Source organism: Hemitrygon akajei, chromosome 13 (assembly GCF_048418815.1).
Source record: "Hemitrygon akajei chromosome 13, sHemAka1.3, whole genome shotgun sequence".
Lineage (NCBI taxonomy): Eukaryota > Metazoa > Chordata > Chondrichthyes > Myliobatiformes > Dasyatidae > Hemitrygon > Hemitrygon akajei.
In genome coordinates, this window is record NC_133136.1 from 13980836 (window position 1) to 13998306 (window position 17471).

Here is a 17471-nt window from a genome sequence, read left to right on the forward strand (position 1 = left end):
AATTTCTTTTGCTTTGAAAAAATAATTTTATAGGTGAGCACATTTCTTTAGATGTAAATAAATTACAGGTATATATATATAAATAGATAGATATTTAGGGTATTTAAGACTTTTGCACAGTACTGTAGCAATTTTATGTATTGCATTGTATTGCTGCCACTCAAAAAAAAATCAAATTTCATGACATCTGTGAGTAGTGATAAACCTGATTCCAATATGGGTCTCTATTCTGGACTGAGAATGGGAAGGAGGCAGAGAGAGGGAAAAAAGGGAAGGGTGGGGAGGGAGTGGGAAGCACTAAAGAGACATCCTGTAATGATCAATAAAGCAATTGTCTGGAACCAAATGACCATCCCTGTTGTCTCAGAGCTGGGTGTGTCTATACCCGCTCCATCCCCCACACCTGGGACTCCTTCTCTGCTACGTATCCCACATCCTTGTCAGTCCCAGATTTACAACCTCGCTCTCCACTCCATGTTGACAAATATAGTACTGTACAAAAGTCTTAGATGCCCTAGTTTTATATATGTCTATATGCGCGCCTAGGACAGTGGTTCCCAACCTTTTTTATGTGATGGACCCCTACCATTAACCAAGGGGTTTGAGAACCTCAGGTTGGGAACCCCTGGCCTAAAACCTTTGCATAGTACTCTACTTTGAAATGTATGAAATATTTTTGTGTTTCTGTCTCTTTTATCTCCTCTCTTAAGTTGCAATGGATTGGATAATTCAAGTTTCCTTCTATAATACAATGATTCAGTGATTCTGTTTCTATGATTTATGCATCTCATTTGGATTTTATCTCTGTTTTATATTTTCCTTTTCAATCTAAAGTATATTGCTTGCCTTACACTTCTGGTTTAGAATCTGTGGGGTGGAAGTTCATCTCAGGCAGAATATGGCTTGGGATGAACTGCCTGTTGCCCCACATCCAAGATTTCATTGTTTCTATTTAGAGGCACAACACGGTAATAGATCCATCCGTCCCACCAGCACCACGTAAATATACTCATATGACCAATTAGTCTACTAACCCATAGGGCTTTCGAATGTGGGGGAAAACCGGGGCACCCAGGGGTAACCAGCCAGTCATGAGGAGAATGGACAAATTCCTTTCACATTCTCAATTAGGTCCCCACCCCTGCAGAATTATTTTACTCATTCTGTTAAAGCTTGAGAATTCTACATCACCATATAGGAGCAGGGGAGAACTCATTGTTATTACTTCATATTCTAAAGAATATCACAGAATGTTTGTTACTCCAACAATCAGCAGAACTTGATTGTTGATAGATACTGAAATCACGAAGAAAATATCAAGGTGCTTTGATATCAAGCAGGTGAACTGAGAGGTCACTTGATAGAGATGTACAAAATGATAAGAGGCATAGATAGTGTGGACAGTCAGACACTTATTCCCAGAGCTGAAATGGCTAATGAAGAGGGATATAATTTAAAGGTGATCATGTCTTCATGCCTCTGCACTCGACCCATTGACACACCACCTTAACAGTGATTGAGTTCCTCTTGTCCTTGCCTACCACCCCACACTCAGCACATCACTCTCTGCAACTTCCACCATCTCCAAAGGGATCCTACCATCAAACACATCTTTGCATCCCTGCTTTCTCCTCTTTCCGCAGGGATTGCTCCCTTCTCCATTTGTGCCTCCCCACTAATCACCTATCACCTTCCAGCTTTCTTCCTTCCCCTCCCTCTCCACCATTTTACTCTGTTGCATTCCCCCCTTCTTTTCCAGTCCCGAAGGTGGGGCTCAGCCGAAACGTCAAATATTTGTTCATTTCCTTAGATGCTGCCTGGCCAGCTGAGTTCCACCAGCATTTTGTGTGTGTTACTTTGGACTTGCAGCATCTGCAGACTTTCTTGTGTTTATATTGAAGGAAGGTATAGGGCAGGGGTTCCCAACCTGGGGTCCACGGACCCGTCAGTTAATGGTAGGGGTCTACGGCATAAATAAAGGTTATGAGCCTCTGGTATAGGGGGTGTCAGAAGTAGGTTCTGTACACAGAGAGTGGTGGGTGATTGGATCGCCCTGGCAGAGTTGCTGGTACAGCAGATACATTTAGGGTATTTAAGAAACTTTTAGAATAGCACATGGTTGATAGAAAAATGAAGGGCTATGTGGGAAGGTAGGGTTAGATTGATCTCAGTAATACACATAAAATGCTGGAGGAAATCAGCAGGCCAGGCAGCACCTATGGAAAAGAGTAAACAGTCAACATTTCGAGCTGAGGCCCTTCATCAGGACTGGAAAAAAGAGATGTAGTCAGAGTAAGAAGGTGGGGGAAGAGGAGGAAGAAGTACAAGGTAGAAGGTGATAGGATAATCGGGAGGGGGAGGGGAGGGGTGAAGCAAAGAGCTGGAAGTCCATTGGTGAAAGAGACAAGAGGTTGGAGGAGGGGTATTCTGCTAGGAGAGGACAGAAAGCCATGGAAAAAAGGGAAGAGAGAAGAGCACAAGAGGAAGGTGAAAGGCAGGTAAGGAGATATGGTTTTGAGAGGGTAACAGGAATGGGAAATGAAGGCGATGGGGCAATTATCGGAAGTTTGAGGAATTGATGTTCACACCATCTTAGATTGATCTTAAAGTAGGTTAAAAGGTCAGCACAGTATCATGGGCCGAAGGGTCTGTACTGTGCTGTGATGTTCTGTGTTCTATGAATGTGGTGTACAATCTAACATAAGTTTGAATAGAACTATTATTGTTCTGACATGTGAGGACAGTAAGAACAAATTAACTTAGACAGCTCATTCTAATTGACACAGATCTTCTCAGGACAAATAGAGTTGAAGGATATTCTCCCAGCCAGTACGTCTCCAGCTGAGACAAACACTCGGATGTAACTTTCCTCGTTGCAACAGGATTTAACCTTAGCATGTATGTGTCATCTAATAGCTTAGATTTATTATGACAGCTAATCATTTGAATTAAGAAGGATAGCTCATGGTATTGATAATCACAACATCTGTATGACAAAGAGAACTTTCTGGAGTCTGTGTTCATCACTGCCATTTCTTACCTTTGTATCTTACTCCCTGCACTCTTCATAACAATTACACTCCAAACAGGAATTGGAGAGATCAAATGATTGAAAATATTTGGACATTTTTTAGAAAAATGACACAACATGGCAATCTGCTTTCCACAAAAGAAAAGACAGGTCAATAGGTTAGTCTAATCATCAGAACTGAAGCCTCAATAATAAGAGAAGACAAATTTATAGGGCAAACATGAGGAAATCTGCAGATGCTGGAAATTGAAGCGACACACACAAAATGCTGGTGGGACACAGCAGGCCAGGGAGCATCTATAGGAAGAAGCTCTGTTGATGTTTCGGGCCGAGACCCTTCGTCAGGACAAGTTTATAGGCTGAGATAAAGGCATAGGAAACAATCAATATATATTCTAATCTTTGAAAGGAAGACAAAAGAGACAAAAGGTAAATTCCTGGCAACACACAAGTTACTGAAGTTACTCAGCAGGTCAGGCAGCAACTCTGGGAAAGAGTAAAATAGCCAACTTTTCAGGCCAAGACCCTTCAGCAGGACTGCAGAAAAAAGATAAGAAGATGGTGTAAGAAGGTGGGGGACGGGGGGGGGGGTGGGAAGAAGTACAAGGTAAGTGGTAGGTGAAAACGGGAGGGGGGAGGGGGTTACAGCAAATTCCTAATCACTTAAAAATAAACCTAGAACCTGTTGAACATGGGGCACTTAAAAAGCGATCATGCAGACAGCTGAAAATTACAAGTTCAAGGGGTCTGATGTGAAGAAAATCTAGAAGCCCATGTTTTCGAGTTCGGTAAAAGACCAGCATACCAATTGACTCTGTAAAATGATAAGAGGCATAGATTGAGTGGACGTCTAGTGACTTTCACCCCGGGTGAAGATTGCTCATGTAAGAGAGCATAAATTTAAGATAATAGACGTTTAAGAGATTCTTGGATAGGAGGAGGCCCTCTACTGGTTGAGATCAACCGTGGATGTTGAGTCCTTACTGTCTACGTGACACACCAGCCAGCTCAGTATGACATGGAGAGCAAGCTGTTGCCCATGTAGCACGCTCCCCCTCTCCACACAGCTGACAAACTGCAGAGTCCGATACGGCTTGGCACCAGCGGCGGTGCAGAAGTTACCAGACCGCATTGAACTCAGGGTTGCTCTAGGGACACCAGCTTCGTATTTCTACCTTGGAATTTATTCCTGAAGTCTTCCCCATGAGTGGGTATAACCACAGGACAGCGGAGGTTTGAGATCAGAGCTTTCCTTTTCCCAAATGAGCTGCTAACCTCGGCTAATGAGCCCCATCTGCCCAAAGCGACTGGTTTTAAGGTGCCGGTAACCTGCAATTGCCCATTTTCCTGTCAATAGAAATGGTTCTGTTGGGCTTAGTAGCTAAGCTACACATGAAGGCCAGTTGGTTGTCGGAGGTTACTCGAGGAGCATGCCCACATTAGGGACATTTCAGAGACTCTTCGAAAGGTACGTGGATGATATAAAAATGGAGGACTATGTAGGAGGGAAAGGTTAGATTGACCCTGAGGTAGGTTAAAAGGCCAGCACAACATTGTGGGCTGAAGGGCCTGTACTGTACTATGTTCAAAAATAGACATCCTTTCCAATCAGCAGAGATTCTTTCTGAGGAATCGGCAGCTAAAATATCGATTTATTTGTCATCGCCATGATTCTAGGTAATGAAACAAAAAAAATGATGCAACAAATGTGTATGGTTACTAATAAAATCCAGAATCTCCTCTTTTCCTGGGAACACAAGAGACTCCTGATGGTGGAACTCTGAAGTAACACGCAGAGGAGCTGGGGGCTCTCAGTGAGTCAGGCAGCCTGTATGGAAGGAAATAGACAATCAATGCTTCTGGTTAAGACCCTCCGTCAGGACTGGAAAGAAAGAGGGGAGATAGCAGTTTAAAAAGGTTGAGGGTGTGTAGGAGCAAACACGAGGAAATCTGCAGATGCTGGAAATTCAAACAACAACACACACAAAATGCTGGTGGAACACAGCAGGCCAGGCAGCATCTATAGGGAGAAGCGCTGTCGACGTTTCGGGCCGAGACCCTTCGTAATGCCCCTCCTCCCCTTCTTACCCCATCCCTGACCTATTTAGTTGTTTGCCTGTTCTCCATCTCCCTCTGGTGCTTCCCCACCCCCCCTCCTTTCTTTCTCCTGAGGCCTCCCGTCCCATAATCCTTTCCCTTCTCCAGCTCTGTATCACTTTCGCCAATCACCTTTCCAGCTCTTAGCTTCATCCCACCCCCTCTGGTCTTCTCCTATCATTTCGCATTTCCCCCTCCACCCACTACTTTCAAATCTCTTACTATCTTTCCTTTCGGTTAGTCCTGACGAAGGGTCTCGGCCCAAAACGTCAACAGCGCTTCTCCCTATAGATGCTGCCTCACCTGTTGTGTTCCATCAGCATTCTGTGTGTGTTGAGGGTGTGAAGGAGTCAGGCAAGAGCAGGTGGATGACAGGTTGATCCAGGCGAGGGAGGTGACAGGCAGGTAAGGGAAAGAGGGAGGAGAATGGAAATGATGTCAGAACCCAGAAGATGATAGGTGGAAGTGACAAGGAACTGAAGAAGATGGAACCTGATAAGAAAAGACGGTGGAACTTGGAGAAAAGGGAAGGATATGGGAAGGGGAACCAGTGAAAAGAAAATGTGGGTGATGGGCAGATGAAGAGGGTGGGGCAGGAGACAGAGATCAGGTGAATGGGGGCCAGTAGAATCTGGAGGATAAAAGTTGGTGGAGGAGAGGCAGAGGGGACAGGTTACCAGAGGTTAAAGAATTTGATATTCTTCCCAATGGGTTGTGGAACCAAGGTAGAATATAAAGTACTGTTGCCTAATCTGCACCTAGCTTTGACCTGGCAGTGGAGGAGACTGTGGACAAACATTTTGGTGTGGGAATGAGACAAGGGTTTTTGATTTACCTTAACTTTTTTAACAGGTACGGACTTCCTGTATTCAAAAAGTAGATGAAGATCTTTATTGGGATTTTTCTCAAATCTAATTCATCCTGAAATGTTCAGCCAGCGTTGATCAATCACAGTGAAATTCAAATATTTCAGCTTCACTCCATAATATAGGGTGCCACAGTTGCATTGTGGGTAGAGTAACATTATTACAGCACCAATAACCCGGATTCAATTTTGCCACTGTCTCTAAAGAGTTTGTACGTTCTCTCTGTAACCGTGTGGGTTTTCTCCGGGTGCTCCACTTTCCTCCCACATTCCAAAGACATACAAGTTACTAGATTAATTGGTCGTATGAGTGTAAATTGGCAGTGTGGGCTTGTTGGGTCAGAAGGGCCTGTTACTGCACTCTATTTCTAAATAAATAAATAAACTGGAAATAAAAATAACATCCCCATTCATTGGGGTGCCATCCTCTTAGCCATTAACCTTTGGCATTCGAGGCTACAGAAATCACCTTAAATTATTGTAACTTTTCAAGGCTGTTGCATACTGTCCCCAATGTCACTATTATTGCATTTTATACTTCTGCATTTGGTTTCCAAGTGAAAATTCCAAACCTCTTTCTGTATTCTGTGAAATTATAGGAGAGACGCAGATTCTAACTAGGTCATAGCCCACCAATCTCCCGCAGAACCTACAGACTTAACACATGTAACATTTTCTGAAAATTTGCTAAGGTTGTCATTACAGACCTACGCCATGTGCTGTAATTAGACCTGCCGTGGCTGAATGAACAATAATTGCTCTCAACCTCTGTAGTTCTGAATTATTTTAGATCACTGCTCAAGAACATCTATTAATTAACTGCACATAATTATGCAAAGCAATAAAAAAAGACAGAACATACAGTATATTTAAATAGTACTTTTCATCTCATCATAAAGTTAAAATTACCTTTTAAGTGTAATTACTGTTATTTAATGGTGGACAATGCAACCAGTTCACAGGCAGCAGGGTTCCACAAGTAACAGGAAGGTGGACAGCTAGGTAAAGAGTTTTGGTAAGGTAGCTTGAGATGTAGATATCAGTAAAACTATTCTCATTTTTAGTAAATAACACCGTGGTGGTTGTCCATCGTGTCTGATAATGACAAGAGAGTTTTGGAAAAGCCATTGCACTGGGGCAGTTCCACTCTCTCAACCTCAGAAGTCCAGGTCCAGTGGCACGAACAAGTGTCACAAACTGGGCTATTCCTTGGTTGCAGTGACATCTCTGATGTCCTCTGTGCCTTGTCATGTCCTTTGCTCTTCACGGAGTGCTGCAGGACTGCCCTCCTGGTGTTGGATCTCACTGTAGATCCCATCTGCCCAGTCTTCCGGAGCGGACTTCGCGTGCTAGGACAGGCTTTGTCCTGATCCCACCGGGGTACGAGGCTGTTAGGTACCCTCGCCTGGTTTAGCCTGCCTGCTGAAGTGGTGTACTGGCCTCTGGCCGCTGTTGCATGCAAACAGCTACCTGGAGCCACAGGTTAGAGTTGAGCATCCGGTGAGGACCAAAGGTGAGTGAGCTGGCCCGGAATGGACACAACAAGCCCCTTCACCAGAGATGTTACCCCTCCTCCAGGCAACCCATCCACCCCAAATAAATTACATGAAAATACTGTATATCTGTGCTTGATTTAGTGTCACATTGAAAGAACGTTTGTTTGAACAACCCATCAAAGCAGTTTAAACATAGAAACATAGAAAATAGGTGCAGGAGTAGGCCATTCGGCCCTTTGAGCCTGCACCACCATTCAGTATGATCATGGCTGATCGTCCAACTCAGAACCCTGTACCTGCTTTCTCTCCATACCCCCTGATCCCTTTAGGCACAAAGGCCATATCTAACTTCCTCTTAAATATAGCCAATGAACCGGCCTCAACTGTTTCCTGTGGCAGAGAATTCCACAGATTCACCACTCTCTGTGTGAAGAAGTTTTTCCTCATCTCGGTCCTAAAAGGCTTCATCTTTATCCTTAAACTGTGACCCCTTGTTCTGGACTTCCCCAACATCAGAAACAATCTTCCTGCATCTAGCCTGTCCAATCCCTTTAGAATTTTATATTTTTCAATAAGATCCCCCCTCAATCTTCTAAGTTCTAGTGAGTATCTTCTAAATTCTAGTGAGTTTGAAATGTTAATCCAAGAAGATGTGTTTAAACCATTAGCCGAGGCTTGAGCACACATTTTGCTGAACAACAGACATAGTAGTGACCGAAGATACACCGTAATTAAATCTTCAGGATCATGATGGTTCATAATATACTGATACTTGCAGTATCACTGAGTATCACTGATACTTTCATCAATATTATTGAAATTATATTTAGTAACATTGTGTCTTTTAACATGAAACCAAATGATGCAGGAAACCATAATGTATAAAACTGAATTCGAATATACAGTAGAACTTAAAAATTCTAGCTGTCTTGTTTCTGAATAGACTTTGGCTGCAATATTAAAGAGTGAAGTGTGCTTGTTGTTCATTTCACTGACAGCTGGCAATAGGATTAGCCCAGATTGCAGAACACTAACTATTTGATGCACATGTTCAGTGTGATCTCCTCTACAATGGGATGAGCGAACAATGAAATCAAGTGTGAGGCTATGAAGATATCATGTAGATAAGGCATTAAAACATCACGTTTCCTCCGTGTGCATCAGTTTCCTCCCAAAGATGTATAGGTTAGGGTTAGTGAGCTGTGAGCATGTTATGTTGGTTGTGGAAGTGTGCGGTGACTCTTATAGGCTGCTCAGAAATAGTCGCTGATTTGATTTGATGCTAACAGTGCATTTCACTTCATGTTTTGATGTACATGTGTCAAAGCTAAAGGCTAATCCTTAAATCTTTATTATCTTCTGAACGATATTTACATCAAAAGTAAAATGATTTAGCTTGCTTTTTATTTTAATTTTCTCAATTATGGGAATGACCCAAACCTTACATCCTGTTTAAAATTCCTGGTTAATTTTGTTTTTGTTTCAGGATTTCCAAAATGAAAGAATAATTATTAGAATATCTTAATTTTTTAATGTAAATCTAAATGTTTACATTTCCTTTTGTAATCTATGAAACAAATATACTGTATCACTACCTTCTACTCGAGTCCACTCATGCTAAAATTATTAATTGGCTGTGTTACCCTGCTGAGCATTGTGGGTAAGCTGTGTAATGTCTGGCGACACTTGTGGGCTGCCCCCAGCGCACCCCTGCTGTCACCATGCATATTCTGCCAAAATTCAACTTCCATTCAGTGAAATGCATCGCATCCATTAACAACCACCCCTCAAGTTTGTTGGTTGTTGACACAAGTGACTTATTTCACTGTATGTTTCGATGTACACGTGATAAATAAAGGAATCTTGAATTCTGGCAGCAAATGTCCCCCTGGGTGAGGTAGATCAGAAAAAGCAATGTAAACTGAAATTAGTTCTGCTAATTAAAAAAATTATAATAATCATATATTACCACAGCAAACTATGACAGGAATAGGTACAACTGTCAGCACTAATCATGATGCTTTATATATCTGTTATATTTGTGGTGGCCTTCTTTAAGATTTTCTAATTAGAATGAACACAATGTCAAGTCCGAGGTATAAGAGTTGCCTCAGGAAAGAGGTTTCACTGAAGAGCCATAGGCTGTGAAAATAGTTGCTCGATGATAGACCGACTTTATTTCAAAATGCGTAAGGAACATTTGTAAGATATATGCAGTACTGTGCAAAAGTCTTTTGCACACATACATATAGCTAGAGTACCTAAGTCTTTTGCACAGTAATCTAGTAGTTTTATATATACACTACACTGCCGCCACACAAAAAAAAACAAATTTCATGACTTTTGTGAGTGATAATAAACCTGATTCTGATTTTTTTTTATGTTTTACATTTTATTTTATTGAGATACAGCGCGGACTAGGTCCTCCAGCCCTTCGATCTGCGCCGCTCAGTAACGCTCAATTTAACCCTAGCCTAATCACAGGACAATTTACAATGACCAATTAACCTGCCAATTGGAATGTCTTTGGGCTGTGGGAGGAAACTGAACACCTGAAAGAAACCCATATGGTCACGGGGAAAACTATCAAACACTTTATGGGCAGTGCGGGAATTGAATTTGGGTCGCTGGTACTGTAAAGTGTTGTGCTAACCACGATGCTAATGTACCTCCTAATATGGGACTCTATTGTGGACTGAGAAAGGGAAGGGGAAAGGGAGAAGGGAATCATGGTTGGGAAGAGGGGAACGGAGAGGGGAGGGAGTGGGAAGCACAAAAGAGACATTCTGTAACGATCAATAAACCAATTGTTTGGAATCAAATCACCTTACCGGGTGTCTCAGGGCTGGGTGAGTCTGCGCCCCACCTTCCACCCCTGGCACTCCTTATCTGCCACCTGTCCGACACCTCTCCCATGGCACTCCATCGTCACCATCCCCAAAATCCTTTACTCCTGCCAGATTTACAAACTCGCTCTCCACTCCACGTTGACAAATACAGTACCGTGTAAATGGCTTAGGCATCCTAGTTACATATGTGACCTTTGCACAGTACAGTACTTTATTTCAAAATGTAAAGGGATCATTTTAAGACATATGGATACTTGTACAAATGGTAAGAGAATGTTGTTACATACAGTAGCATAATGTACAACACCTTGCAAGAGTAAATCATAAACACAAGAGATTTTGGAGATGCTGAAAATCTTGAGCAACGCACACAAAATTCTTGAGGAAGTCAGTAAGTCAGGCTGCATCTATGACAAACAGTCGACATTTTGGGACGAGAGCTTTGATATGGCAGGGATATCACACCTGATTCTCATTCTGATTCATTTTGTGTGTATTGATCATGTAAAAGTAATGAACTGTTTTTATTTTGCCTTTGTTTTGGCATTTGTACTCTTTGGAAATTTAAGCAGGAAAAATGGGGTTGAGAGGGGTAATAAATCAACCATGATGAAATGATGGAATAGACTCAATGGGCTGAATGGCCTAAATCTGCCCCTATGTCATATGGTCTTGTTGGCAGTGACATACTGGAAGGAACGCATTGTATTCTCTCCTTTGTGGCTTTGTTGTTGTAAAATGTAAATAAATTGTGTGCATTTAAATTAAATTAATAATGATTCTTTTCTGTTGTTTCCAGAATTCTTCCACTTTACATGTACACCATGTGCTTACTCATTGGGATGTATGCGCTTGTTCCATGGAAGTCCCTGGGAGAAGTTCCAAAGTCGCTCTTGGATAATTGCAGAAGGTCTTGGTGGACAAATCTGCTGTTTATTAACAACTTCGTTTTGATTGACCAACGTGTAAGTATTTTCAGCATAGAATGTAAAAGTTTTATCATTTTTGTTCATTTTTCCACACATGGTAAGCTAATATATGTATATTGAAGAAATGAAAAGACTGAAGGTGCTGGAAATAAAAAGGAAACATTCAACAGTTCAGGCAGCATCAGGAGAGATTTGGAGTTAGCACTTGGAGTCAAAGATCCTGTAGGAGCCATGTCACCTGTGCTTATCCATTCATAAACAAGAGAAAGTATGTGGATGGTGGAAATTCAAGCAACACACATCAAATGCTGGAGGAACTCTGCAGGCCAGACAGCGTCTATTCCTCCATCATTCCATTGATGATGCCTGGCTTGCTGAGTTCCTTCAGCATTTTGTGTGTGTTTTTCTATTTATATGTGTATTGTGGTAACTAGTTGCTTTAGTGGGGGTTGTGGTAAAAGCGAAGTTGTGTATTCGTGCTTATTTTGAGGCAGTTTGTGGCGGGACTGCGGAGATCATACCTTCATTGACTTTTGAGATGACGCTCAATAATGCTTAATTGTATGCTTGCTAGTTGCTAATAAAGTAATCGCAGGCTGGCGGCAATTGTTTTGTTTAGATTTGGGATCAATTTTGCCGCTACAGATCCTTTAAATGATAAACACAAGAGATTCTGCAAATACTGGAAATCCAGAACAACACTCAGAAAATGCAGCATCTATGGAAATGAATAATTATTTGACGTTTTGGGCCAAGACCCTTTTCAACCTTTCGATGATGCTGTCTGACCTTCAAAGTGTTCCAGCATTTTCTGTTTCTAATAATAGTGTGATTAGAACATAGAACGGTACAGCAGACGAACAGGACCTTCAACCCACAATGTTGTGTTGAACTAATTAAATTAGTAATCAAATACTCCTGCCTGCACATCCCTCCATTCTCAGTACTTTCATGTACATACCTAAGAGCTCTTGAACATGCGTATCGTACTTATCGTCACCACCGCCCTCTTGGTAAGTAACTTGTTCTGTACATCTCATTTGAACTTATTCCCCCTCCCATCTTAAACACAGGGGTTAAATTCAAAGGAGATGTACAGGGCAAGATTTTTAGTCAGAAGGTGATAGTGAAGCAAATGTGATACAAGCGTTCATGAGGCTCTTAGATCGGTCTAGTACCAATCTAAAAGCCTCTTGAAGGCTCTTAGATATTAGAACCCTCTGGTATTAGACATTTCAGGGGCTCTATTTCCACCTGCAGTCAAACTCTTGGGGAGGATAATGGGTTTAGCATGTATGTTGTACATGGCAAATTAGAGAAGAGTCTGGGTGTGGTTAAAATGAATTAAGTGTGAGGCGCATCACCTACCAGTGTGTAAATATCTGCCGCGATATTTACAGCAGTAGAACCTGTAACCAGATCGGCCATGGAAGCTTCATCAGCACATTTAAATTGGGGTCATTTATTTTATTTAGAGATATAGCACGGAGTAGGTCCCTCCTGCCCTTCGAGCCACGCCAGTCCAGCAATGCCACAACCCCGATTAACCCTAACCTAATCTCGGGACAATAGACCTACCCAATATGTTCTTGGACTGTGGGAGGAAATTGGAGCACCCAGGGAAAATCCACACATTCCATGGGGAAGAGGAACAGAAATTCCTACAGAACAGCACTGGAACTGAACTCCAAACTCCAGAATGCCCTAAGCTGTAATAGTGTAGTGCTAACCGCTACACTACTATAGAGTGTAATTGAAAACTTGATGTACAAGTATACGAACAGTTGTTGTACAGGTTTCCTAAGGCTGGGAAAAGTTGACAGAAAAATAAAGTTGAGTTTAGGTCCTCTAGCATGATGAAGGAAGGACCTGGCTCTCTCTCTTATCCATTGTCATAATGGCAGCCAACCTCTGTCTGGTTACTACTGCTCCTACCAATCCCCACATAAAGAAAAAATAATGAAGGTCTAATTAAGGTCTCAGCCCAAAATGTTGACTGTTTATTCTCCTCCATTGATGCTGCCTGATCTGCGGAGTTCCTTCAGCATTTTGTGTGTGTTGCTCTGGATGTCCAGCTTCAGTGTGTATAATCAAGCCCTTGCCATTAAATTAGGGAGACATTGAAACAACAGAAATTGCCGATTTTCTTGCGCCTTTCAGCAACTCTTTCCATTTTCCCACCACTTGTAAACATTGGGACAATAACTGAATGTACAGTAAATACAATGTTGACGAGCTTAGGTTCCGTAAGGTTGTTATAGCCAGGAGTATTAGTGGGGATAATCTCTCACTACCTGCTAAATGCTCCCAATGGCATGTGTCTCCAATAGCCTCTGACAACCAGTCCTTCACATGTGGCCGATGAACTAAATGAGTATTTTGCATCAGTCTTCACTGTGGAGGACACTAGTAGTATGCCTGATGTTGTAATGTGTGAAGGAAGAGAAGTGGGTGCAGTTACAATTACAAGAGAGAAGGTGCTCAAAAAACTGAAAGACCTAAAGATACATAAGTTACCCGGACTAGTTGAACTGCACCCTAGAGTTCTGAAAGGGGTAGCATTAGAGATTGTGGTGGCATTAGAAATTATCTTTCAAAAATCATTGGGCTCTGGCATGGTTCCAGAGGACTGGAAATTTGCAAATGTCACTCCACTCTTTAAGAAAGGAGGAAGGCAGCAGAAAGGAAATTATAGACCAGTTAGCCTGACCTCAGTGGTTGGGAAGATGTTGGAGTCAATTGTTAAAGATGAGGTATTGGAGTACTTGGTGACACAGGACAAGATAGTACAAGGTCAGCATGGTTTCCTTCAGGGAAAATCTTGCCTGACAAACCTGTTGGAATTCTTTGAGGAGATTTCAAGTAGGATAGATAAAGGGGATGTAGTGGATGTTGTATATTTGGACTTTCAGAAGGCCTTTGACAAGGTGCCACACATGAGGCTGCTTACCAAGTTAAGAACCTATGGTAATAGAGGAAAGTTACTGGCATGGTTAGAGCATTGGCTGATTGGTAGGAGACAGTGAGTGGGAATAAAAGGATCCATTTCTGGTTGGCTGCCAGTGAATAGTGGTGTTCTGCAGGGGTTGGTGTTGGGACAACTTCTTTTTATGCTGTATATAAATGATTTAGATGATGGAATAGATGGCTTTGTTGCCGGGTTTGCAGATGATACGAAGATTGGTAAGGGGGGGGCAGGTAGTGTTGAGGAAACAGGTAGGATGCAGAAGGACTTAGACAGATTAAGAGAATGGGCAAGGAAGTGGCAAATGAAATACAATGTTGGAAAATGCATGGTCATGCGCTTTGGTAGTAGAAATAAATGTGTGGATGATTTTCTAAACAGGGAGAAAATCAAAACATCTGAGATGTAAAGGGACTTAGGGGGTCCTTGTGCAGAACACCCTAATGGTTAACTTGCAGGTCGAGTCGGTGGTGAGGAAGGCTAATGCCACGTTAGCATTCATTTCAAGAGGTCAACATGAGCAAGGATGTGATGATGAGGCTTTATAAGGCACTGGTGAGGCCTCACCTTGAGTATTGTGAACAGTTTTGGGCCCCTCATCTTAAGAAAGATGTGCTGACATTGGAGAGGGTCCAGAGGAGGTTCACAAGGATGATTCCAGGAAAGAAAGGGTTATCATATGAGAAATGTTTGATGGTTCTGGGTCTGTAGTCACTGGAATTCAGAAGGATGAAGGGAGATCTCATTGAAACCTTTTGAATGTTGAAAGGCCTAGACTGAGGAGATGTGGAAAGGATGTTTCCCATGGTGGGAGAGTCTAGGAGAAGGGGGCACAGCACCAGGATAGAGAAGCGTCCTTTCAAAACAGAGATGTGGAGAAATTTCTTTAGCCAAAGGGTGGTGAATTTGTGGAATTTGTTCCTACATGCAGCTGTGGAGGCCAGGTCACTGGGTGTATTTAAGGCAAAGATTGATAGGTTCTTTATTGGACATGGCATCAAAGGTCACGGGGAGAAGAGCCGAGAACTGGGGTTGAGGAGAAGAAACAAAAGGATCAGCCATGATTGAATGGCAGAGCAGTCTTGATGGGCCAGATGCTCCTATGTATTATGGTCTTACGTGGCTTAGATACTAAGCCCAGCGGAATTGTTTCTACTGACAGGAGAAGGGGCAAAGGTGTGTTACTGCTGCCTTAAAACCAGTCACTTCAGCCAGATGGGGCTTGTCAGCTGTGGTTGGCAGCTCATCCAGAAGAAGAACTCTGATCTCAAACCTCTGCTGCCTTATGTCTATAGCTATTCATGGAGAAGACTTTGGGAGTAAACTCCAAGGAAAAATCCAGAACTGGAGTCCCTAAAGCTGTCCCATGTTGAGTTAAATGTTGACTGGCAACTCCTACGAAGCTACTCGTGCCAAAGTGTATCGGTCTCTGCTGTTCACCGGATGTGTGGAGAGGGGGAGCCTGCTACAGGGAAAACAGTTTGCTCTCCATATCGTACTGACCAGGCTTGTGTACTACATTGCATATCGCATTGACAGCTGGCCAATATCCATGGCTGACACGGAGCAGCAGAGGATATCAGTTAAAGTCTTTATAGGTTTTAAAGAAAATAGGATGGATATTGCATTTGTTTTGCCTTCGATCACATCTCTGAATCATATGCAAATTACTTTTGATTACATGAGAGTAATTGGAGTATATAATCACACTACAATTATATACAGTTATCACTCTCGGGTTGGAGGAGCAACACCTCACATTCTGTCTAGGTATATGATAGCATGAACGTCGAGCTCTAACTTTCTCTAACTTCTACTAATTTTTACCTCTCTTCCTTCTCGTTCCCTCCTCTTTCATTCCTCACTCTGGCTCCCTCTTCCCTTCTCCTACCAGCCCATCTCCTTCTGGTGTCCCTTCTCCCTCCCTTTATCCCACGGTCCATTCTCCTCTCCTATCAAATTTCTTCTTCTCCAGCCCTTGACCTTTTCTACCTATCACTTCCCGGCTTCTCACTTCATCCCCTCCCCCACTCACTTGGCTTCACCTCTCCCCTTCTAGTTTGTCTTCCTTCCCCTCCCCCCAGCTTCTTATTCGTCTTCTTTCCCCCTTCATTTCCAATCCTAATGAAGGGTCTCGGCCAGGAACACCAACTGTTTAATTCCATTTTGAGTGTGGTGCTTATCATATAAATGTTTAGTACCATTTGATCTTTAACTTAAGTCACCATTATGAATGTAGCTGCATTTATTGAGGGCTGTCGGGATTTTCATATGAATGTTATAAAAGCAGACATGAAAGGGGAAGTTTGAATAGGTTCTGAGGGCTGTGCTCCAGCTGAAGGTCAATGGGATGAGATACATTGACAGTTAGGCGTAGGCTGGAAGGGTGGAGAGCCTGGTTCTGTGCTGTAATGTACTATGTACTTCAGACAACGGGCATTTGCATCAGTACATGTGTGGTCTCTCAGTTCAAAGTCCTGATGAATTGTAAAACAGTTCAAAGCACCTTACACAACAAAAGCTCCTGTTACCACCCCCCCCCCCTTAGTAATTTTCTGCTAGTTATACAGGTCTTCCCCAAGTTACATTGGCTTAAATATGAGTGAGCCCTAATAATAATACTAAATTCTAAAGTCAGATGTACATACGTATGTTCTTTACAGAAACAGGCCCTTCAGCCCATCTAGTCTATGCCAAACTTGTAATCTGCCTAGTCTCACTGACCCGTGCCCAGACGATTGACTTGCATACCCACTCAGTCAGATATCTCTCTGTCTCTCTCTCTTTTGCAAATCAATCTTATCTGCTTTTGATGCCATTTTGTTATACTAGTGGCGTACTTGTTATCTACACTACTCTTGGTCTAAAACATTGACTGTTTATTCCCCTCCATAGATGCTGCCTGACTTGCTGCATTCCTCCAGAATTTTGTGTGTGTTGCTCAAGATTTATAGCATCTGCATAGTTTCTTGTGTTTAGGACATTTAAGAGACTCTTAGATAGACGTAAGAAGAATGGTGGGTTATGGGCAGTGTGGAAGGAAGGGGTTAGATTGATTGTGGAGTAAGGTTAAATAGGTTGGTGCAGGACGGTGGGCCAAAGGGCCCTAACTGTGCTGTACAACTCTATGTTCTAAATTGTCTCAACTTCCTTTCAGTCTGTGGAGACGGTCCGATCGAGAGCCTGCACTCTTCTCTGTCAGAATTGCTTTCCAAGATGGGTTAGGAACCTGCAGAATT

At 42.5% G+C, this 17471-nt stretch overlaps 1 protein-coding gene across 4 annotated transcripts in view; it reads left to right on the forward strand.

Annotated features, from left to right (window-relative positions):
- The window catches only part of oacyl (O-acyltransferase like), a 70030-nt gene that overhangs the window by 30643 nt on the left and 21916 nt on the right, over positions 1-17471 (forward strand). For all 4 annotated transcript variants that reach the window (XR_012101215.1, XM_073064178.1, XM_073064179.1 and 1 more), the window contains one exon: positions 11138-11303. Coding sequence is in view for 3 of the 4 variants with exons in the window: in XM_073064178.1 (XP_072920279.1) it covers positions 11138-11303 (166 nt within the window). In the remaining variant the exon portion in view is untranslated. The remainder of the gene's footprint in view (positions 1-11137; positions 11304-17471) is intronic.